The sequence below is a fragment of the Podarcis liolepis genome, assembly GCF_965112155.1.
Source record: "Podarcis liolepis genome assembly, chromosome: 3".
NCBI lineage: Eukaryota > Metazoa > Chordata > Lepidosauria > Squamata > Lacertidae > Podarcis > Podarcis liolepis.
In genome coordinates this window covers 116,268,847-116,294,149 of record NC_139557.1, presented here as the reverse complement: position 1 = coordinate 116,294,149, position 25,303 = coordinate 116,268,847, and the positions used below count along the sequence as shown (strand labels likewise).

At 40.5% G+C, this 25,303-nt stretch overlaps 1 protein-coding gene across 2 annotated transcripts in view; it reads left to right on the top strand.

The window, feature by feature from the left end:
- The window catches only part of USP34 (ubiquitin specific peptidase 34), a 105,865-nt gene that overhangs the window by 6,891 nt on the left and 73,671 nt on the right, over nucleotides 1-25,303 (top strand). The window contains exons 3-9 of one of the 2 annotated variants that reach the window (XM_083493956.1): nucleotides 11,834-11,921; nucleotides 14,255-14,678; nucleotides 16,393-16,443; nucleotides 17,744-17,893; nucleotides 20,200-20,267; nucleotides 21,090-21,282; nucleotides 24,684-24,764. In XM_083493956.1, the coding sequence (XP_083350082.1) occupies nucleotides 11,834-11,921; nucleotides 14,255-14,678; nucleotides 16,393-16,443; nucleotides 17,744-17,893; nucleotides 20,200-20,267; nucleotides 21,090-21,282; nucleotides 24,684-24,764 (1,055 nt within the window). The remainder of the gene's footprint in view (nucleotides 1-11,833; nucleotides 11,922-14,254; nucleotides 14,679-16,392; nucleotides 16,444-17,743; nucleotides 17,894-20,199; nucleotides 20,268-21,089; nucleotides 21,283-24,683; nucleotides 24,765-25,303) is intronic. The other variant, XM_083493957.1, reaches the window with a different exon arrangement.

Here is a 25,303-nt window from a genome sequence, read left to right as displayed (position 1 = left end):
TTGAATTTCTGATGTAATAACATAGATTGGAGATTTTAGAGCCACAGTTTCAAATTAGTAATGCCTTCATTTCACTTGAGCAGGCCTTGTTGTTGCCTTTGCTTCCTCCCCTGCTCTCTTCTTCCTTCCCACAGGGCAGACACTATCTGATGCCCCTATATAGTCTGCCTGGAGCAGGCGTCATTGGAGTCTTAGAAACTTATTGGAGTCCAAAGAATCCAATTCTTATGAGTCTTTCTGTAGTAATATATAGGGCCTGTATATGTAGTACTTTTGGACAGAAGAACAGATTTCTGAGTTTAGAATAGGCTTGCTTTTAATTTATGAAAGGTGCCTAAGTGTCAATTATGTATTAAGATTTTTTTTTTTTTTGCAATGTATCCACATTGGGTTCTACCCAGGTAGTGGCTTTGCAGTAGCAGAAGTGTTTCACCACTCCAAGGTGCATCTCTCTGTGCTGTACCACATCCCATTCCAGCGGGCTCCCTAATCCTGAGGGGCATGGGAATTTGCATTCTGTAGGAAGGATTAGCAAGAATCAGATGCCCTGTCTTGCATAAGCAGAATCGTTTCTTTTCAAAGCCACCACTAGCATGCAACTATGACTGAATACTATTAATAAATGATAATTAGGAATTGAAGCTGAATAGCATTCAAAATTCGCCAGGTGCATTTCACACCTGCGACCAAGTAAAGATGCCTGGGTGCCAGGATTGGCACCTGACGTCTCCACTATCTGGAGGTGCATGCTTGGGGATCATTGGATCTGCTCTGCTTTTACACACTAATACCCCAACCTGTAGAATTCTATCCGTTATCTTTTATCTGCACATTCAGAATGAATTTCGAGAGTCATCAAGTCATATTGAAAAATACAACTTTCAAGCCATGTGACCCAAAAATGGCAAATAGTCATTCATTTTGGCGAGACTAACTCTGGTTTAAAGAGCCATTTGGCACCTAGCTTATATATTGATGAGTTTCTAATAATGATTCTCAAGTACAAATGTATGAATATGCATGAATGCATGAATATGACTTAACCTAATAAGTAGTTATAGTAGTACCCAGTAGGACAAATTTGTGAAGAACCTATCATATGGTTTTCTGTGGTAAGGAAAGCTGCAATCCTATGCATAATTACTTGAGAGTAATTCCTATTAAGATTCCAAGCATATACATCACCTGTGGTTGATCAAGCATGGAAGCCTTATTATGTTTAGGCTGGCTTGCAAATTACTGTAACTATTTACATGCAGCTGCCTTTGAAGACTCATTGGAAATGAAATTTCACCTGGTGCAGAATTCAATTCATTGACTGAGGCCAGTTTTTCAGAACCGGGGTTTGAAATTAGCAGGGTGCGATGCTTATTTTGCACCTAAAGATTCTCCATTTGTAAGCACCTCAAAAAGTCTAGGTCCCATTTTTTGTGCCTGGCTGACACTCAAGGATTACTGAAATGTATATGCTTTGAAGCCTTGCAGTGTATGTTAAGGATAGACAATATGTTAAGGCGTTTAACAATAAAGAGTACAGTGGAACCTCAGGTTACGTAGCCTCCGGCTTACGTCACCCTTGGCTTGCGACTGGTGCAACCCCGGAAGTACCGGAACGGGTTACTTCCAGTTTTGCGCATGTGCAGAAGCGCTAAATCACGCTGTGCGCGTGCAAACGCAACGCTTTTTTGCGCTGTTTTTGAGTTGTGGTGCGGCCTCTGGAACAGATCCCCACCGTAACCCGAGGTTCCACTGTAGAGTGTCACTTATGTGAATTGCATATTAGTTCATGCTTATCAAAATAATAAAAAGTGTTGCCAAACCCACCAAATGATGACTAGACATTCTGTTTTGGCACTCACAACTCAGGTCTCAAGAGCCATTTGGCTCCTAGCTTTTCTATCCCAGTTTCTAACACTGTTCAGAACATATAACACCAATGCTATTTCAACTGTACTGGCTTTTGATAAGTTTTCAGTCCCTATTGAAGATGCTGGTTATTACCTTTAACACCTTATATGACTTAGGACCAGGCGCCTCTCATATGAATTTACCTAACCACTCAGACCATTGGGAAAGGCACTGTCGTTCAGCTGGTGGAGATGTTGTGAGACTGGCCTTTTTGTTACAGCACCCAGATTATGGAACTCCCTAGCATGGAAAATCTGCTTTGGTTCCTATACTGGCCATGTTTTGGCAACACATGAATACCTATTTATTTCAGCAGGTTTATGGCCTAACTGACATTTGATCCATCATCTGACCCTTGGATTTTTCCTCTTCCACCTCTTGGATTATTTTATCTGCTGCATTGTTTATTATTCTGTTTTTAAATTATTGCTGATTATCGCTTTTGTTGTAAAATGCTTTGAGCTCGGGTCAGAAGCTGGAAAAGTAGGATATAAATATTAATATAATATTTTATGGGCTATTAACTTATTTTCAAAGCCACAGTTGAGATTTACATACTTCTTTACAGGCTTAGAAATTCATGGGATCTGTCCCAAAGAGTAGATTCACTAGATTCTTGTTTGGGACTGATAATTACTACCTCTCATTCTGTAATCATAATCACTACTACAGATTAAAGTCGCTACCTTTCCTTTCTCTCAGTACATGTAAGCAAATAGTTCACTTTTTTTAATCTTGAAGTACAAAGTGGTGAGTTAGGATTGTGGGAGGTTTTTTTGTCCCTGGAAATAACTTGTAATGTAGCTTTTACCAGGCTAGTAATGTCCAGATGTTGTTGAACTAAATTGTTCCTGGCCATTGGCCATGCTGCTGGAGCTGCTGAATGTTGTAGCTCAAAGTATCTGAAAGGTGCGAGGGGCAGGTGGAAAGTCCTGTGCACTCCTGTGTACTCCAGAAGTAAGTTCCACTGAGTCTAGCAGGACTACCCTTAGGTAGGTTTTGCAGCCTTATTGTGGTATAAACCTTTGTGGAATACAGTGGTACCTCGGGTTACAAACACTTCGGGTTACAAACTCCACTAACCCGGAAGTAGTACCTCGGGTTGAGAACTTTGCCCCAGGATGAGAACGGAAATCGTGCGGCAGCAACAGGAGGCCCCATTAGCGAAACCGCGCCTCAGGTTAAGAATGGTTTTGGGTTAAGAACGGACCTCTGGAACAAATTAAGTTTGTAACCCAAGGTACCACTGTAGAGCCCACTTAGATTCATGAAGCATTCGGTGTAGTTGGCAGATAACGGTGTATGCATTTTTCTATCTTCACACACATATACACATGGGTATGAGAAGGAATGGTAAATTGTAGACCCAGCAAAGGGCAGCAGAGGCCTGTGACACTTTTATGAACAACTCTCACATATGCAAGATAACAACAGAATGATGCATTCATAACAGCAGTCACTGTGATGATACTGTTTTTCTAGTTTTCTATGCTGTTTTTCCACCAGTAGTGCAAAAGAAATCCAGAGAGTCATGATTAAATCTGAATTCAACAGAACCAGATTTGCTGATGAATCTTAGTTCAGTGATTTCATGCTGGAGCCTCCTTTTATAGTATGATTACTTGAGTTCCAATAATGACCTCGTTTGAACATACCCTATTTCTCGCCCTATAGGACGCACTTTTTCCCCTCCAAAAATGAAGGGGAAATCTGGGTGCGTCCTATGGGGCGAATGCAGTCTTTTGCTGAAGCTTGGAGAGCGAGAGGGGTCGGTGTGCACCGACCCCTCTCGCTATCCAGGCTTCAGGAACACATCCGCAGCCTAGGCAGCCCTACGGGAGGTCCGGCAGGGATGTCTAGGCTGCGGATAGCAGCCTGCCGCCCGGCGGGCGGGGCGCCCTGAAGCAGAGCGCCCCCCGCGCCAGGCAGACATCCGCAACGTGGGGAGCCTTGCAGGAGTTCCCCGCAAGGCTCCCCACGCTGCGGATAGCAGCTTGCCGCCCGGTGGGCGGGGCACCCTGAAGCAGAGCGCCCCCCGCGCCGGGCAGACACCCGCAGCGTGGGGAGCCTTGCAGGAGTTCCCCGCAGGGCTCCCCACGCTGTGGATAGCAGCCCGCCGCCCTGCAGGGGGGGTGCCCTGATGCAGAGCGCCCCTTGCGCGGGGCAGACATCGGCCAGCCCCACAAGCTCGGGGGACAGCAGGGAGGCGCAGCGCTGCCATCCCGCTGTTCCTCGACCTGGTTCTGTTTCCCCGACCTGCTTTTGGGGGGGGAATAAAGGGAAATTTTTTTTCCTTTATTTCCCCCCCAAAAAACTAGGTGCGTCCTATGGGACGGAGCGTCCTATGGGACGAAAAATACGGTATGTGTTTTAGGATGAGGTGCTGAAGCTCATAGGGGACAGTGACTTATAGCAGGCCTTCTCAGTGGTGGTGCCCTGGATCTGGAATGCCTTCCCTAAGGAAGTTTGGCTTCCTTCCTGCTTGGTTAGTTTTTGTCTCAGTCACTCTGAAGACTCACTTTTATGCAAGCATTTGGAAATAATTTATCGGGCCCCGAGCTATCAGTAGCTGCTGTTTGGAATGTCAGTATGTGTTCCTGATTTTAGTGTTTCCTTGATTTTAATTCTCTTTTATTTTGTGGCGATGGTATTGGGTGTATGCATATGGTATTTGTTGTTTAGCACCTCTGGGATTGTAGCTGATGAAGGGCAGCCAAGAAATCTAATAAAAAGAAAGAAATCTTGTATTAGCAAGGAGGTTATCTAGGATGTGGCTAAATGCCACTTGTCTTTCATAATGCTATTTGTGGTGCTATAGGCATTGTGACTATTATGTATTGTTAATATCTTTGTTGGCTCAAAACTCAAGGTTTGTGGTTTTCTTGATTACATTCTGAGACCTTTGGCATTGATAATGGCTGAGAGGAGGAAAGAAACAGAAGTCTCTGCAAAGGAAGAATGGATACAAAAAACTTATGGAATATGCAGAAATGGCGAAACTTACCGGAAGAATAAGAAATCAAGATAACGTACTTTTTAAAATAAAAGAATGGAAATAATTTATTGAATATTTACAGATAAATTGTAAACAGATAAGAACATTGGCAGGATTATTGTAATAAGCTGCAGTTTCATAAGAGTAGATATTTAAAGTAGATGAATACATGAGGAAATTAAGTTAATTAGAATATGCAGAAGATATTAAAAATAAATTTAAGGAATGCAGAAAGAGGGGGAAGGAAGTCAAGTTTTGAAATGTTTAAATGGTTGTAAAATCAGTGAAATGTATAAACCTGAAAAGTTTAAATAATTAAAAAAGAAAACAAAAAGATAATGGCTGAGAGCAGTACTTGTGCTCATTTGCTTTCCAGGAGGCAACAGTTACTCTTCTTCATTGACCACACAAGTGGCTAATTGCACCCCTATTGCTGATGCTTTAATAACACTTCAATCTTGAAATGATGCTGGAGATTCAAAGTGACTTTTCAGTATTTTTACCTTGCAGAGTCTATTACTGGGTGCATGCTTCAGAGTTAATTAAGCTTTCACAGTGAATGTTTTTATCTCTGTGTTAAATGTGCTCTTCTTTAGGAACTCAGCTTAAATTTCAAATCTAGGCACAATAGCTGTTGAGCTTTTTTTGGGGGGGGGGGTTGAGCATTTTAAGGCAAAAACAAGACAGCCAACAAGGGCTGCTGTATGTCCGGATTTTCCCAGACATTTTGCTGATTTCTACCCGGACACTTCTTCTGACAGTGTTCTGGGTATGTCCAGAAAATCCAGACATGTGGGAACCCTAACTTAGCTGTTGTCCTTTATGTTTGATCACAAGTTATTCTGTTTCTCTTCAAATGTTTACTAAAATTCCAAGCATCTTTAATTATTATTGTTATTATTATTTTCATTTTCAAAAACAGGAACAGAGAGAATATTTAACCCCTCCCCCTCCCTTCCCTCCTCCTGTCCCACTTACAACTTCATAACAAATACAGCATGTATACATATACACTACCATATGACTTCCCTTTCACCCTTTTCCTGGTTCCTTTGCTTTTCTACTACTCTGCGTAATCCACATTCTTTTAATCATCCAATTTGTTATCTATTAAATTATCCATTTCAACTCTGCTTCATTTACTCAAGACTTGCTAAACTATGTATTTGTTTATACTAGTTCTTAAAATGTTCAATAAACATTGTCCATTCCTCCTTGTATTCCTTATCTTCGTTTTCTCGTACCCTGTTCATCAGACCAGCCAGTTCAGCATATTCAAACATTGCACATTGCCATTCTTCCTTAGTGGGTACTACAGTCATACCTCTAGTTGTGTTAGGTTCATGTTGCAGATTTTCAGGTTGCGAACATGGCAAACCCGGAAGTATATACTTCTGGGTTTCACTGCGCAGAACCTTTCTGCGCGCTTCACACATGTGCAGAAGTGCTCTATCATGCTCCACACTTGCACAGAAGCGCTACTCTAGTTGCAGACTTTTCGGGGTGCAACGGCACCCCGGAACGGATCGTGTCTGCAACTAGAGGTACCGCTGTATACTTGTTCTCCACCTTTGTTCCAGTAAGGTTCTAGCTGTGTCAGTGGTGTATAGTAGTAAACTCTCTTGGTTTTTTGGAGACCTCTGTTACCATCCCCAAGAAGAAGAACTGTATACTTGTTCTCCACCTTTGATCCAATAAGGTTCTAGCTGTGGTGTTGGTGTATAGTAGTAAACTCTTTTGTTTTTTGGGGGACCTCTGTTACCATCCCCAAGAAGAACAACTCATTTTTTTAAAGTATCTTTTTAATTTATTATATATAGTCTCCCAACATACCTTAATTATTTTACAGGACCACCACATATGAAAAAAACCCCTCAATTTCATTACACTTCCAACATATACCTTTTTCTTTTTTAGACATTTTCGCCAATCTAGTGGGTGTTAAATACCATCTTTGGGCCACTTTCATCATGCCGTAAAATTCATATTTATTTTCCACAACATTCCCCATAATTCATTATCAGTATTGTGACCCATATCTTGTGCCCACTTTCACAGTTTGTTTCATATAGAGCTTTTTTTTAAGAGACTAAGTGCACTACTAATGAAATAGCTTTGCCCCAGCCCTTGCACCTGATGCCTTTACAGTGAAGGGAAAGGAATATAGAATTGATGGATGCTTAATACTCCTAAAAATAGGATTTTATTTAGATGCCTTGGTTCCTTGTTTTGAGAGCATTAAATTCAGACAATCATATTCAGTCCATCTTGCCCAGTATTTATAGCTGTAGTAAGAACTGAGGAGTCAGGCTATTGGTCCATCTGGCTTGGTAGTGTCAATGCTGAGTGTCATTGGCTCTCCAGGAATTCAGATATCTTTCTCAGCCCTACCTGGAAACATCAGATGCTGAAGTATCATCCTTCCTTAAGAAAGACAAAGCCTCTCCTCTGTCCAAGAGGGGAGGTGTTGTGGGCGGGACACGATTTCTGTGTCACTCACTCACCTGGCTGGTGCACCACGCCCACAGGTAAGCGCCCAACCGGGCGGCTTGGAGGGGGCGTGGATTGCAGTCTTAAGTTACTGCTGCGCCAGCCATTCTGCCTTATTTTCCGCCTTCCCATCGCGAGTCACCCACCCTCCATTCCCTTAGAGCTTAGGGCTTAATTTATCTCTTGGCCTTGCTATGGACCTTAGGTTGGTTGTCCTGGGGGCCTGGTAGGAATTTTTCCATGTGGCATTAGGCCTTTTGGTTTTTTCGCCTACCTTGTAGCAATCGTCACAACTTTCTTGGTATTGGCGGGTAGGTTAGGCATTGGAATGTGTTCGTGGTGTGCGGAAGGGCTAGGTGTGGCCATCGCCTACCCCTTCAATTTTGGGTATTCCGTTACAGGAATCCGGCGGTCATGGATCCTGTCCGATGCCTGCGTGACGGGGGGCCGTGGCACGGCCCTCTGTGACATCAGGGGATAGCTTATAGTTGTATTAGCATCAACAGGCTCCACCTTCTGGTGAATAAACCCCCTTTCGGGCTCACCCCCTCTTCGAGGGGGTGGAGACAATCTGTTGTGGTCCAATGCCTAAGCCAATACCTTTTCACTTGCTGTAATCAATAAAGTTGTGGCTTTTTCTTGCCCATTAACCTTATATTCCGTGTCCGTGTGTCTTCGTTCCACAAAGCAGGGATCGGGTCCTTGAACCACAACTTGAAAGGTAAAGGACAACACAACTAGATATTTTAAAGTACTTTGATTTTTTTCCACTAGAGGAAAAAATCAACAGCAAAATAAAGTAATCATTTTTTTAAAAAAAATTGTTGGCTTCTGTTCTATCTATAGTGGTACCTCAGGTTACATACGCTTTAGGTTACAGACTCTGCTAACCCAGAAATAATACCTTGGGTTAAGAACTTTACTTCAGGATGAGAACAGAAATCGTGCTGCGGCAGCAGGAGGCCCCATTAGCTAAAGTGGTGCTTCAGGTTAAGAACAGTTTCAGGTTAAGAACGGACCTCCAGAACGAATTAAGTACTGAACCCGAGGTACCACTGTATTCCCCTTTATGCATCCACCTGTTCATTAAGAATTGAACAACAGTATTGCTGCTTACTTCCTACTAATAGCCCCGTTTTTGTCAAGGCTTTATATCAGGGATGGAGAACCTTTTGGCTCCACAGGCCAGATGCTTATCAAGATCAGCCTTGTGAGCCAGATTTGAATCAGGAAGTGGTGTGCTTTGGAATCTCCCACTGAAAAGTAGTGCCCCCCCTCATTTTAGCGTGGAAAAGATGGACACACACACACACATGACTCGATTTCAGCAAGGCCTTGAAATCCTGCCAAACAGAGCAGGATTGAACTCCAACTCATAAACTGATGGGCAAAGGTTAAATCCTGCTCTGTTTGACCACAGCTACTGTTTTTGCTGGGAACAGATCTGCACAGCCAAAGCAGGATTTAACCCTGCCCATCAGATGATGTTAGAGTGACATCAGCTGATGGGTGAGTGCGCACGGTTTGGGGATTGTCTCGTGGGGCCAGCTTGGGCTCCCTGGTGCACCAACATTGGCCTGCGGGCGGCAGGTTCTCCACCCCTTCTTTATGTACCAATTGTTTTTTAAAATCTTCAGAGCCATTGGAATGTTCATAAAACATTGCATAACGCCTAAATTGCTGAGCTGGAGATAACTTATTTTAACCTGTTGAAGCAAGAGTTGCTGCTGAGAGGAGGGGGTTTAAATAATGTCTCCTCCCCCCCCCCTTTTGCTTCTGTTTTTTCTTTGGCTGAATATAACTGATTTATTGGGCATGGTGTCAAGTCCACATGTTCTTTAATTTGATACTTCAAGTTGATTGTTCATTTGTATGTTCATTTGTATTTGCCATAGTTGATTACGGTGGTACCTCAGGTTAAGAACTTAAATTGTTCTGGAGGTCCGTTCTTAACCTGAAACTGTTCTTAACCTGAAGCACCACTTTAGCTAATGGGGCCTCCCGCTGCTGCCACACCGCCAGAGCATGATTTCTTTTCTCATCCTGAAGCAAAGTTCTTGACCCAAGGTACTATTTCTGGGTTAGCAGAGTCTGTAACCTGAAGCATCTGTAACTTGAGGTACCACTGTACAAAGTTGTGGCCTATATGGAAAATTCCGATAAAAAAAAATGCAGGAAGTTTCCTAACTTTTGTTTTGTTTGGAAGATTTCAGATACCCTAGCGGGTGATCTGATTTGCCCCCCCCCCCATTTTGTATCTAGTAAACAAAGCTAAAAACTTCGACACCACCAAGCTTGCTTAATATTATATTTGCAGTTGGTATGCGTTCATTGTTATTAGTGAAGTCGTGAAGCAGAAAATTTTCTGCTGCAAAATAAAGCTTTGAAAATAATTTCACCTAATATCACTGGGTGATTATCTAATTAGAGCTTTGACACTAGAAATCAATGGTGGCTTTTAGGAAGTGGGAGCTGCTATATATTCAACAATTTGTTCTTAATTCTTCAGAGGAATTGCTTTCCTGACTTATCTGGTCCAACCATAAGGCAGAATATAAGGTGCCTAAAACCTTCCCAGTTGCAGATGCCTCTGTTCTTGGATAGCTTGCTCTGTTGTCGAAGCTCTATTACCTTCTGGTTGGTTTGAAAGTTTTCAGTTGCCTGACAATACAGTTATCCACTTGCTTCTTGGCTTTGTTACAGGAAGCTAGGAGAAATTGTCCCCACTGGTGAAAGCAACATAAACCTTTCCTTATATGAGGGAAGAATGCCAGCTACTTTGAAAGTACCAATGATTCAGACCTGGTTGCAAAGGTCATGCTTTTCCCAGCAATAATGGAAATTATATGGAAAAATTTCAGCTAGTCTGTAATTGCCATTCTTGGGCAGGCCTGTAAGGCATATGGCCCTGATTCAACTGGAAGCAGTCATGGCTGCAAAATCTTCTGTATTTATTTCTGCCTGTATTAGAGGGGATGGCATGTTGGCTTTTCCTAGCTTATTGTATTTGATAGAATCAATCTCAAAATTATCTTGGGATGTCTTTGCAGATCCCATCATGTTGGAATTGGAGGCGCTGCTCTTAAGTATTGTGATCTTAGCTCTTCAGGTGTGCTCAGATGATAATCTTGGGTGACTTCTGCTTGACCCTATGAAAATCAGTTATCTTTTGCTTATATTCAACATTTATAGGCTATTGCTGTCAGTTGGTTTGGAATGAATAGTTATTGCTATGGCTCTGGAAGTTTCTTTTTTAAAACTATTTTTAAAAACTTAATGCTGCTTGTAGTTTTAATCCCAGATCTATATTCAAGGGAGGTGGTTTTTAAAGCTGCTTTTTAAAAGGTAAAATAACAACCCAGTGAGAACTATGAAAGAAAGAAGAAGAAGAGAAAAGGTATACCTTCTTGGAGCTAACAGCTATTACTTCATAAAATAAAATACATTGTCAAGAAGCTACACGGTGAATTAGATGTTATAACAAAAGCCGACCAAATACAGAAAGGGTACAAGAGAAATATTATGAATACCAAATGAAGCCATATTTCATTGTGACTTGCCATCTCTGTGATTGGCCTGTCGTATAAGTAACAAATGGCCACCAAATGGAGACAAAAATCCCTTAGTTTAAGTGAACCCTGAGATACCCTTAATTTATAAGTCAAATTCTCAGAAATGAGAATAACCATTACTTTATTGAACCAAATATTTTAAAAAGGACCCGAGGACTCCTTCCAGCCCAGTGATATGGCCACACAAGCAGCTACTTTAAAAAAAAAGGTCAGGGATTTACATAAGTAAGTCCATATTTGACAAATCAAAAATTGACAAAAGACACAATTTGAGGTTTAAGTCACTGGTACACCTATTACAGAAATTTCCTTCATTACCTCTTCCCAAGAGGCAGGACTACTCCATGTGCCAATAGTTTTCTTTTTTGTTACACCCTTCCAACACAAGGGAACCAACTCTAGTTTTATGTGCAAGGCAGAACCATCAATGTGCAAGTCAAGAACCATCAATCGATTATTTTTCAGGAATTCTCTTGGATAGTTGCAAAGAAGGTGGGTAAGCCATAGTTTTACCTACTGCGCATTATCCAATAGACTTCCAGGATCGTCTCTCAAACAGATACCAAAGAAGAGAGGGGAGAAAACTGATGGTCTAACAAGTCCTCTTTATGCTCTGGATCTAACCAAAGCAGGTGTTTTCTAGCTGGTTTCCAATACTTTGGGGTTTTACATACCACCCACCACATTTAAAAGTTGAATGCTTAAGAAATGCCGATTTGAAAACTTAAGTCTAATTATTACTTTTCCACCCGTGGCTAATCCCTGAAGCATTTAGAAAATATGTTGTTTACCTTAATATGCTTTTAGTAGACAGCTTAAAGTTTCAAACGTTCTTCATGGCATTGATGATTCAATTGTTTTTCTTTAGTATCTGACATTGAAGGTGGTGATGGATTGCAGCTCAGAAAGGAACATGCACTCAAGGTGTTTGCTTATATCAATTCTTGGACACAAAGGTAAATTCAGCTTTTTAAGTGCTCCCAATTTATGATGCATCTTTGTAAGTTCATGCCTATTTATTTAAAAGTACATTGTACATAAATAGTAAGCATTAAAAAGGACTATGGCATGAAGATTACTTTGCTCCTTCTCAGCTAACTGTTTTTGGCATTTAAGACAGTGTTAGAAGAGTTTTATAGGTTCTAGTTAACTTGTGAAGCAGGGGTATCTTATTATTTTAAAACATGTTTATTTTTAAAAATTAAAATGTTGGAGAGTGGTAATGTAGGATTTCTACTTAGGATTTCTACAGATAATTTTAAAAGTTAATTATTGGGTCTTATTGATTTCAAAATAGCTTTTGCTGAAACTGTTATAGAGGGGAAATTTAATGTATTAGTCACAGCTAGAAGGGTATCTATTTGAAATAGTGATACATTTTTTGCAATGACTCATGCTGTGCACTATGTCTGAACAGAAAAGCAGCATTATAGTGGAAAGGACTAGTGTCTGAAAGTAGAAATCACAACCTTTCAACCCAAGGTATTTTTGGAAAAGGATTGTGATTGGTGGGGAAACGCCTACACACTGATTAAACAGTGGCATTTGGGTTTGTGGAACACACCACCTATAAAAGAAGCATACACTTATTTTGATTAATATCTAATAAATCTCCTAGAATGTGATATTTTCTGTGCCTGCCGAGCAAGGCTTACTTTGCCAATAAACACCTTAATGACACACCTTGCAAGGTTCGCCAGATGAGGTTTTTTCCAGCGGAGAAATGGAGCATACCAGAAAGGATTAATTCCTTTTCTGGAAGGCAGCGCCAAAACAAGAAAAAAAGGGTTGCCTGTGACCAACCAGAAGTAGGAACCCCTTCCTACCAGTCTTGACTGTGTTTTCTTCAGAAGAGTAGAGTTAATTTTGGCTTCTTTCTTCTTCTTCTTCTTCTTCTTCTTCTTCTTCTTCTTCTTCTTCTTCTTCTGACTTCTTTCTTCTTCTTCTTCTTCCTCCTCCTCCTTCTTCTTCTTCTTCTTCTTCTTCTTCGGACTTCTTTCTTCTTCTTCTTCTTCTTCTTCTTCTTCTTCTTCTTCTTCTTCTTCTTCCTTTTCAGATTGTTCCTTTTTCTTTTATCTTTAGTTGCCTCCCCTCTCAGTGTTTAATCTAGAGCAGGCATGGCCAAACTTGGCCCTCCAGATGTTTTGTGACTACAACTCCCATCATCCCTAGCTAACAGGAACAGTGGTCAGAGATGATGGGAATTGTAGTCCCAAAACATCTGGAGGGCCAAGTTTGGCCATGCCTGACTAGGGGAAGTGGGTATTGGGTTATAGTGGGAGTAGCTGGAGCAATATCTTAAACCCCCTTATCCAAGTCCATGTGGGGGTGTAGGGATTCTTCCATCTGTCCCTGGATGGTTGCAATACCTGTGGGAGAGGATGCAGAAAAGGCCTCCTCAGTAAGGAGCAGTGATGCCCAAGTATCTTGTTTCATCCTGACTACATGCTTGGCTGCTGAAGCTGAAGAACCAAGAGGGCAAGCATGGTGGTCAGACAAAGTTGGCCAGGGTAAATGTCTTTTATTTAAACAACAGGAATGACGTTGCCTTTGTATCTTGGAAGAAGTGGAATATCCTCTGGAATCAATTATTAAACTTCAGTGCAATTATTTCACTGTAATTTTTTTTAAAACATTGTTACTGCTCACTTTGCTAGTCAATACATATTGAATACAAAAGATTTCTGTATAAGGTGTTTTAGTTCAATATAATTATCTACAAGTGTGCACAATGCCTGTTGCTAGTGGCAACCATAACTGTAATCCGGTTGTTGCTGGTCTCCTGTATTTCCAGCACAAAATGATGCTTTTCCCTCCCATGTTGCCTGTAGAACATACGAGTTTTTTACCAGGTAAAATTGATAGCATCCCCCACACCTTCAGCGTCCTTTGGCATATGCTCAGTCCTTGGGGATGGGTGGAGTTGGACTCACACTTCATGGCAGACATTGGAGAAAGTCAGAAGCTGCATTGATGTTTCTTGCTGTTTCTGACATTTCCCAACACCGCGTGATGCTGATTTTTATTAATCCATTTTATTTATAATGGTAAAGAACTCTCAGATCATGCTATCGTTTTACATATACCAAGGACACAAGTACCACAGTATTTATGTAACTGCAGTCAATTTATATCAGTCTTCCTTCATATAAGACCATTAAATACAAGGTGGAAGAAACATGACACGTTCAGCTCCAGGTTATCTACATGAATTACTGCTTAGTCATTTGTTTCTGAAGCTCTTCCAACATTTCCCATCTTGATTTGCTTTAAATCCCTTTTAAAACAGGCAATGTCTGTGCTGCTTCAAGGAGTATAAGCATTTGGAGATCTTCAACCAAGTTGTGTGTGCGCTTATAAATTTAGTAATTGCCCAGGTTCAAGCTCTTCGGGACCAGCTGTGTAAACATTGCACTATCAACATAGACTCAGCATGGCAAGATGAGAATAATCCATCTGATGAGCCGCTGAATGTAGAAAGAGAATCTCGTGGAGGAGAAGAAAATGGGGAAAGACACAAGTCCATAGAGAAAAAGTTAGACTCTGGAAGAACTTGTATCCTGACAGAGGAAGAACCCACAAAGGGCGCTGATGCCTTCAGCATATGGAGCACCGAGGAAAAGGAGAAGCTTTTGCTTTGTGTAGCGAAAATCTTTCAGATCCAGTTTCCCCTGTATACTGCTTACAAGCATAATACGCATCCTACAATTGAGGTAATTATCCTAATTAACACATACAAAGGTGGGCTGTTCTGTGTTCTGATGCTGAAACCGTTACTTGATTCATCGTTTGACTTTCCGGTTTGTAAGTTCTTACTATTTTGTCAGAGCATAACTCTTTTTTTTTTCCATAATCCTTGGGTTCTTTATACAGGAAGGTACTGTATTTTTCGCTCCATAAGACACACTTTTTTCCTCTAAAAACTAAGGGGAAATGTCTGTGCGTCTTATGGAGCGAATGTGTGGTCCCTGGGGCTGGGGGGGGGGCGCGGGCTTCCCCCTCCAGCCCCAACAAGCTCCTGAGCAGCTCTGGGGTTACCCCAGAAGCCAGAACAGCGAGAGAGAGTGCTGCGCAGCGTTCCCTCTAGCTGTTCTAGCTTCTGCCTTAGTGGCGCGAAGCCTCTGCAGGGCAGGGGGGAAGCCTTCTTCCCGCTGCCCTGCGGAGGCTTCACGCAGCTATCCCTCACTTTTTTTATATATAATAATTTCTATTCATTTTCCACACATTTTTATACAATCAACACATATTTTATCACTCATTCATCAGTTTTTGACTTCCCTCAGTTTCTCTGCCAATCTTTCGTTAAAGTTTCTATTATTAACGCATTTCTAAACTTAATATTGCCTTTAGAAACTCCTTTTCCCTCTTACTCTCCTTTTTACAATATTTCTTAATTTTTCACAGAGTCTCTTCAAAACCAACAAGCGTTGTCTGTACATCACATATGCTTTTCAAATATTCTGTAAATCTCCCCCAGTCCTCGATAAATTTTTGGTCTTTCTGGTATCGAATCTTCCCAGTCGCTATCCCTCGCTTTTAGGGGGGTGGGGGAAGGGACAGAGCGTGGCTCTGAGGAGGGAGAAGGGCAGCCCATCACTGACGGGTTGCCCTTCTCCCTTGGGGAAAAGTCCCCAAGAGCCACACACACACACTGTGCGGCTCTTTAAAGGAAGTACTGAGCAGAGCCTGGGATGCTCAGCGCTCCCTTTAAATAATATTTTTTTTCTTGAATTCCCCCTCTAAAAACTAGGTGCGCCTTATGGTCAGGTGCACCTTATGGAGCGAAAAATACGGGTAGTTAGGTTTCTGTTCTTCTACATTGTTCAATTATATTTGTAGGCTGATTTTGTAGATTGGCTCAAACTCCCAACAACTTGTCCTGCTGCAGCCTGAACACAAATATTGTGAAAGTAAAAGTTGAGTAGAAACCAGCTTGCAATGGAAGGCACCCTAACCACTCCTCCTTTTCATCATCACTACTATTACTACACTTGGTTAGTCCACAATGTGCTATGCCAAGAGTGGTCTTGGATCCAAGTTCCAAAGAATCAAGGCATCGATTTATCACCCTCATGTTGATCTGTAGATATTGATGCTGACTTCTGTGATCTATGGCTCCTTGGATTGAAATAACATACTCTGTAATAGGCAAATTCAAATTATTGCATTACTTTTCTTGAAGCCCAAGAAAACATGGCTTTGTCTAGAAGGCAGAAACAAAACAAAACAGTTTATATACCAGGTTCTGTATGCAAGCATGTGGCTTTTTAAAACGGCAAAATTCAGTTGCCTTGAATCAAACATGCATTGTTGCAGCCTTAGGAAAGTATTATTGAATTTCGCAGCTGTGTTATCTAAATTATGGATGATGTTTATCTTTTTCTTTCATGTTGGTTAAATTCATAACTTATATTATTTTTTAAATAGGATATTTCTGCACAAGAAAGCAATATATTGGGAGCATTCTGTGATATGAATGTAAGTTAGCTTTATTTCTGTATATAAGATGTGTGTAGTTTTAATAAATTATAGCTCATTAACTTTCAGAAGCGTGCTCCATCTCAGTAGTTTAGAGTGATCCAGAATACACTATAACTGGAAGAACCCATTAAAATAAATATAATTTTCAAGCTGCCTTAAACAGATTCAGCCCATTGGTTCATCTAGTTTAATATTGCTCATTCTGACAGGCAGTGACTGCCTCTGGTTTCAGAAAAGGGTATTTCCTAGCCCCATCTGGAGATTACAGGGGTTGAACATGGGACTTTCTGCATGAATATTATGTGCTCATTGAGCTACAGCCCCTCTCATTACTCCATCCAGGCCAGTATTGGCTGCTCTGATTGCTAGCAGCTCATATGGCGCATATAAGGAGGCCTTTTTCATTACCTGATCCTTTTAACTAGAGATGAAGGACTGAACCTGGTGCCTTCTGCATGGAAAATAAAGTACAGCCAAGCTTCAGTTGTCAATCGTAATCTGTTCCGGAAGACCATTCGACTTCTGAAACGTTCGTAGCACATTTGGCTTCCGAAAATTGTTCGAAAACCGGAGCAGTTACTTCCAAGTTTTTGGTGTTCGGGAGCTGAAACCTTCCAAAATGGAGGTGTTTGGGAAACGAGGTTTGACTGTACTGAGCTTTAATGTTAATGTACGATCCAGCGAAAGTCAGTTCTTCCTGTCATTCTTCCTTGGGCTGCACTTGCGACTACCCTAGCAGCTTAGTTATGGTCACCCAGATAGAAACCTTCTAATGGTTTTGTAAGAGATTTGGGGGAGTCCCCTGAAGAAGGAAGTCTCATAGTCATAGGGTACATTTTGTACTTGTTGCTTGCTCTTTGGACTTTGAATATAAATGATTTATTATTATTACTTTTTGAAAAAGCTTCTTTGCAACAGACCATTTGAAAATGGTAAGTAAGTAAGCAAATAAATAAATAAATAAATAAATATACACACAGTTGAAGCAATGGCATCCATTAGATCGTTCTGTAAAAGCCAGCAGAAACAATATCCAACAATGCTACCCTGAAAAAGCACCCTTCGGTAAATTGAGTCAGACTTTGAAGACATGAATAAGTCAGACATTAACCCCTTTGAATTGTGCCTAGAATACAAAAGAAAGTCAGTGCAGAACTTGGAAGACTGACTTAATGCCCACAAAAAGCCTTTCAGAATAGTCTATAGGAGGAATTATTAAGATGCTGTCATTTTGGTTGAGAAAAAGTTATATGTGGACATTTGTAGTATATATTTTAATGTGTTCTTATTTCCATAGGATGTAGAAGTTCCGCTGCACTTGCTTCGCTACGTTTGCTTATTTTGCGGAAAAAATGGTCTTTCCCTCATGAAGGACTGTTTTGAATATGGAGCCCCTGAAACATTGCCATTTCTCATAGCACACGCATTTATCACTGTGGTGTCTAATGTAAGTATGTGTCCAAGATTTTCTCATTTATTTAACATGGATGCAGTAAATGTTGCCTGTAAAGTCTTCTTAAAGGCAAGAGGCTTTCTGTGGTAACATGTACTAGTCTCAAAAGCCATGGTCCCAAAACCTCTAAATTTTAATTATACTAATTTTACTTCTAAGTTACAAAAATGCTGCATTTTAAAAATTTGGAATATATTTGCTCGCATACCCCTTTATTGCAACCATTGACTAAAAATCCAGCTGCTGAGAAAAATAGTTTAGCTATTCGCAATATCTTTGTGACAAATTCCATCAATTTTTTAAAAAAAACTTGCTTTCAGTATATGTGTCTTCCATAGCTACAATTTGTTCATTTTTCACAGGATTCCATTTTATCTCAAAACAACCTGGAGATTTTAAAAATGTACCTGAATGGCAATTTCCTTCCGAAATAGGCTAATAAAATTGCAGGCTGGTAACAGTAGTCCTTTAAAAAACTGAATGGAAAATACTTGTCGTAAGTTAAGATCAAGTAATTTTGTTGCCCTTAAAAAATGGAGCCAAATTTTTCAAATCCCTGTGCTCCAAAGTAATTTGCAATAAACAGCACCACAATAACAGATTTATTTTCCATCCACCTCAGTAATTTAAAGTATGTTCTGATGCCACACAGACAGAGGGCTTATAAATATAAATGAGGTTTGGGTACTTCCAGTGGAAAACTACTGAGTAAAAGTGAAACGGCTATGGTGTAAACGTTAGGATTTATTTATATGTTTTTGGCTTAAATTTATTCAAAACAACCACCAGTTAAACATATTTAAGCCAGATGTGAAATATAAAGAAAGCCCAGTTATTTTTCATCACTGTGTCAGTCTCACAGGCTCCCACTTTTCTGTATTGTTCCTCTGGTGATTACTGTGGAGTCCATTCATTTGAACGATGCTCATTAAAACTTGCAACTGGCATAGATATTGTTTCCAGGTGGTTGCACTGGCATATATTTAACATGGGCAAATACAAGGTTGTTCCTTCTACAACCAAGTTGTTCTATTGTGTTGATGTTTTGAGAATGTCTATGTTTGTATTTGTGATAGCCACAGAGCAAGTGTATGAAAGGTATTCCTGAGAAATACCTTATTATACAGTTGAATCGGAGGCCCAGTTGTAAATATTTTACTGAATTATTGAACTGAATTAAGAGAAAGTAAGTTCTCCACATATATTTCCTGGATGAGTAGCTCTCCAGATATATTCACCATGTTTTTTTAAAAATGTTTTCACTGTATTTATATTTAGTGTTAGCCACCTTGAGCCTGATCTTGGCCGGGGAGGGTGGGGTATAAATTTATTATTATTATTATTATTATTATTATTATTATTATTATTATTATTATTATTATTATCCTGTTCTCACAGTGGCCAAATAGATGCCTGTGGGAAACCCGCAAGCAGGATCTGAACACAAGGGCATTCTTCCCTTCCTGTGGTTTCCAGCAACTGGGATTCAGAAACATTGCTGCTCCCAGTTGTGGAGGCGAGCATAGCCATCATGGCTAGTAGCCATTGATTGCCCTCCATGAATTTGTCTGATCCTCTTCTAAAGCCTAAGTTGGTGGCCATCACGAGCGCAAAGCATCAGTGGCTACCATCTTCATAATGGCACTAGACTGGGTGGAAATGTTTCAGACTCTCTTCCCTGCCCAGTGGCACAACAGGAATGCACCTGAAGGGGGCAATGAGGAGGAAAATCCCCTCCCTCAATACATAATGCTTTAGAAGAGAGGGCATGATAGGGATCCATGCGGTCTGTGTGTTGTATGTAAGTGTTTGGGAGTGACTGAGCAAAACGAGAGTGAGTGTGATGACCACCTCCCTTTGCCCATGCCAACACCTGACCCTCAACCCTCAGAGTGTTAGCCAGAATCTAATGTGGTTCTTGGCCAAAAAAGGCACCCTTGCATTAGTATAATAGAGCCATGCCTCAGATTCCAGAGTGAGGCCCCAATTGAATGCGCTTCCTTTCCCTCTATGGGCTGGGGCTAATAGGAAAAGGCATCAGAAAACTTTCTGAGAAAGCACATTCCATCCCTATTATTTTCCCTCTCACAAAAAAACTTGCCTCCTACTCTTCTGGCTTAGGGGATCCAGGCAAACTGGATTTCCGTCTTCTGTATGAACCCAAGTTTTGAATGTAAAAAAGTTATGTGAAGGGAAAATAAGTGTCCCTCTTTTCAGTAGGCAAGTTATGTGAATCTGAAAAGCAGTTGTTGGTGTGACATGTCGATTTATAGTGTCCAATTTTTGTATTTGCTATATAGATCAGAATATGGCTGCACATCCCTGCTGTTATGCAACACATTATACCATTTAGGACTTATGTCATCAGGTATGTTTTGCAGACCCGTTATTGGGTTTTTCTTGTCAAAATAAATTCAAATCACTCAGATGGTATATCTAATGTGACAGAAGCTAATAAACAAACAATATGGCTTACAATTAATATTAGTAAGTGATTTGGTCCTTGGTTTCTAGGCGTGGGTTTACATACACTCGGGTATTTAACATAGTGTTCTGTATATGCACTGAGATTGGCAGTACTTGAGCTCGTGTGCTTTCTCTCATTCTCCACCACCCCTAAAACTGCTTCAGGAGATTTATGTTCGTTTTTTAAGCATGGGATCCCTGGTGCATTTAACTTTTGCACACAATGATAAGGATGTAGGAGGTTCAAGTGAGGGAAAACATTCACCTGAAGCCTGTTTCTGATGTCACTGTACATAAGCAGATGCTGTTGTACTCCCAACTCCCAACAGTCCCAGCTAGCATGTCACAACAGGCAGGAATTATGGGAGTTGTAGTCCAACATCTGAAGGAGACTACGGTGGCTATCTCTAGCATCATGGTTCAGGGAATAAATGGTATCCAAACTTGCCTTTATACCATAAGCTAGCCTGCTATTGGATGAGCTGCTTTTAAAACCGCAGGGATGCCTTGATTTCCATATGCCTAGAAATACATTTGTGCCAAACACCTTTGTTGTCCCTTCCAAGTGTAACTAAGCAGTTATAACTTTGTTCTTTTGGCTGCAGTCCTGAAGGCTTCCAAAAGAGCGTATGGCTATTAAAAATGATATGTTAAAATTAAACTGATTTGCCGATACTAATTTGAACTTTCTTGCATTTCCCCCCATCCCTACCTTTTTGTTTAGGTATTTATGTAAACTGTCGGACCAGGAATTAAGACAGAGTGCAGCTCGTAACATGGCAGATTTAATGTGGAGCACAGTGAAAGAGCCACTGGATACTGCCTTGTGTTTTGATAAAGAGAGTCTTGATCTTGCATTTAAGTACTTTATGTCACCAACCTTAACCATGAGATTGGCCGGCCTCAGCCAGATAACAGTAAGACTTTTTAAACTAACTAAAACACATATACAGAATTGTTTTCATTTGTACTTGAACAGTTATAAACTAAGGTGTAATAGTCAAAGCTTAGTCTATAGATGCAGCAGTGCTAGATGGGAGTGGGGTAATATGTTCTCTATATGAAAAACTTCTTGTAAGTAGAAAGCTAGCATAATGGGAAATGAGTCATTCTAGGACGTTTTTACATGGAGAAACACTTAAAATTGGTTTCGCTACCTGTAGTCTGAAATCCTATAGATGGCTTTACCACCTAAGGCTTCTTAGCACCTTGTTTGCAACAAGTGTAGATCAAGCCTAACTTTGTAACATTAAAGGCCCTTGTAAGCAGTTCTAAAAAATGATAGCTGCTGTTGGGAGTGGGGGCGGAGGTAGAGTACCACAGATATTGGGTGATACACAATTTAATAGTCATGTTAGAGCAAGGATTAGTGCTAGCACAATCTGATTCCCCCCCCTCCTTCCCTTCTACACACCATGAGCTGTTCTGGAAGGTTGTGGGGAAACCCAGAACAGATGTAGCGGAGCACACATAGGGAAGAGGTGGTGTTGGGGAGAGTGTTCCATTGCAGAAGGAGAAATTCTTTTGCTGGTGTGTAACGTTCACAGTTCTACGCTGCATCCAAACACACCTTGAGCACACCCAAATAAAGTGAATGAAAGTGTATACTTGAGCGATTCATTTCAGTGGGACTTAACACAGAAGGTGTCTCTTGGGGGATTGTGTGTCAGGTTTATAATTTGTGAAGCTAGGTTATAAAATGCTAAGAATCTTGATACGGTTGCATTTTTTGAGCACAGCAGAAATTCAGATGTGCGGCTTGACTTACTGCATTTCAAAACAGTCCTGTTTATTTTTAACTGTGTGGTAGAGGAGCAATGTCTTTTTCAACTTCTTTGACAAAACTCATGGATGGCCAGAGTATGTCAGGCTGTCACAACTGGCACAGTGGTTTATGACATGTCTTCACAGGGAAGAAACTGCAGTAGCACAGTCAGCCCTGCTTTGCATTGCATTATTAGTTCAAGCATACCATAAGCAAAAGCATTTAAAGTCATACAGAGTATAGTGTGCACTAGAGCAGGCTTCCTCAACCTCAGCCTTCCAGGTGTTTTTGGCCTACAACTCCCATGATCCCTAGCTAGCAGGACCAGTGGTAAGGAATGCTGGGAATTGTAGTCTCAAAAACATCTGGAGGGCCAAGGTTGAGGAAGCCTGCACTAGAGCAAAATGCCTCTAATATCAGATTCATTCATCACTGACATTGTGCTTACAGCAGTCTTGTTGCCAAAGTTCCTTGAAGTTACTAGCCTGCACATTTTTTTACTTGCTTTTCTTTTTAACTGTTGTTGTCGTCTCTAATATCTGATTCATTCATCACTGACATTTTGTTTACAGCGGTCTTGTTGCCAAAGCTCCTTGAAGTTACTAGCCTGCACAATTTTTTACTTGCTTTTCTTTTTAACTGTTGTTGTTGTTGAATTTGCTAATAAAACATTAAGGTAAAGTAAAGAAAGAATTTTTAAAAAAGAATATAATCTAAGAATACTAATTGTAACAGAAAAAACCATAATCAGTTCACATTACAAATAAAGTAACAGTGCATAGAATTTTAAAGTTGGAAGGCACGAGGGTCATCTAGTCCAACCCCCTGCAATGCTGGAGTCTTTTTGCCCAGCATGAGACTTGAACCCATGACTCTTAAAGTAAGAGTGTTATGCTCTACCAGCTGAGATATCCTAGACACATGCATTTTAAGTTTCACAAATAAGTTAATATAACCCCTCCAAATGTCCAAATAGGTATCCACACAAAATTGGCATCTGTATGAAATATGTGCAAATGCAGCCAGGGCTGTGTAGCCTCAGACCATTTGGTAATAGAAGACATTTATCTTTTTAGGCTCAAAGTATAAGTATAACCATAAGGGCTCACAAAATCCACTTTCTTGTCCTGCCGTTAATCCCCATATTACAGGAATATAACTTTAAAATACATGAGCACCTGTAAATGATTTTACCAATACAAATTGATATGGATAACATCTTCAGGTAAAAAAGAGTATATCACTGGAAAATCCCATGTCATATCCCTCAGTGTATCTGTTGGTATTGTAACACTTCCAGCATCTATCTGTGTTGGAGAGTGCCTTCCTATACAAACATTGTACAATATACTTGAAATATTAATTTTTGCTGAATAAATTTCAAGTCTAAATATTTCATTATAGATTCTAAAGCAAATTCCCACTGTTTAGGCTGTATGATAACATTCTAATTCCCTATTTGATACGTCTGAGTTCCTTAACATCTATCTTATAAAGATCCATTAAGCATTTACAAGCAGCCGTTACAGGTTTAGCTTCCTGTAAGGATCCAATCATTTTGCCCAACAATTCGGGAGATGCCAAAATGCTCAAAGCAGATGGTGCCATAAATAGACACTAGCAAATACTGTACAGCCAGTACAGAAGCAGATCGGGTGGCAAAATAGAGCACTCTGTCGTTCACCTGGAGAGGCATGGGATTTGAATGCACTCCCTTATTTCCAGACTAGTACCTAGATGTCCAGAATTACTATTTTGGAACATAATAATTTGATATATTTTTCCAGACTATGTATGGAAGCGGAGATCAGCATTTGTAACCCACGTTGCCTTTAGCAAGGTCAGCTGTGGGCGCATGTGTTATACGGTAGCTCTTTCTAAATGCCACAGGAGCTCTCAGTGTAATAATGTTTGTTCACAGAACACCATCCTTGTTGTATGGTGAATTCTTCCATTTGAAAACTAGGTCAAGAGCAAAATATTCCAAGAATGTGGTTCTGAAATTAAATAGGGAATATTTGAAGGCTGGCATCAAACTTCAATAATGTTCATATTTCTGAAGCTCACGAGGCCACAGGTGGAACGTTATTACAGTAAGCTAAAACATTCACTGTCCGTAAGCAGTTGGCTCTGTATCTGAGTCCTCTCAGTTGGTACATTGCAAATTCCAGAAGGTCATTTCAGACAAATTAATATCAGAACCATTTTTTAAAAAAGAAAAACACTTTGCAGTTTCCAGATCATTCTCCATTGTACTCACACTACAGGATATGAGGCAAATAATCACATTTTGAATGTTTGTTTTCCATTACGATGGGCTAGTTAATGTGTCTTCAAAGCACAAACTAATGGTCCTTTGGTCATGTAATTAAATCTGTCGTCCAGGCATCACCCAAAAAATTGATGAGGGAGGAGGTGGATGTAAAATCTGGCTGTGCTCATTTTTTTCCTTTGCTCAGGGCCAATCAAGTTTTAAAAAGGGGTGAAAAGAGCAGCGAAGAGTGACATCGTGGATGGTGAAAGAGAGGATTAAAAAGTCTTGTTCCTTCCTAGGAAGCACTGCACCTTGTGTACTCTTGCTTGAGGGAGGAGGTGGGGAGGAAAGAAGGAACAGATGCCAAACAAGGCTGTTCAGTGAGTAACGTGAAATAAATGGCCATGTGGTCTGCTGTAATTTCTTTGGAAGAACACATGGTTTATTCTGTATGTCCAAGGGCTTTTGATTGCTGTTTGTAACAGAACACAGCTGCAGTACTATGAACACTCATGTAAAATAGAGCTGAACTGGCTTTGTTGACATGTGCTTTCTAGGAAGACAGCCTGTCTTTGAGGCATCCTTATAACCTTCAGTGATGATTCCATACTCTCCTTAATAAGTGGAGGGAACTATGAATTCCATTAGGAGAAAATGGTCTTCATGAGAAGCACCTTGCTCAGTGGTAGAGAAGGGTCATAGCTCAGCGGTTGAGCATAATAATAATAATAATAATAATAATAATAATAATAATTTATACCCTGCCCATCTGACTGGGTTTCCCCAGCATCAGTGGTAGAGGTTTCATCCCTGGCAATCTCTAGGAGGGCTGGAAAAGACCCTGACCTGAAAGAATGGGATGCTGCTGCAAGTCAGTGTAGACAACACTGAATTAGTCTGACTAATAATGTTTGCAAGC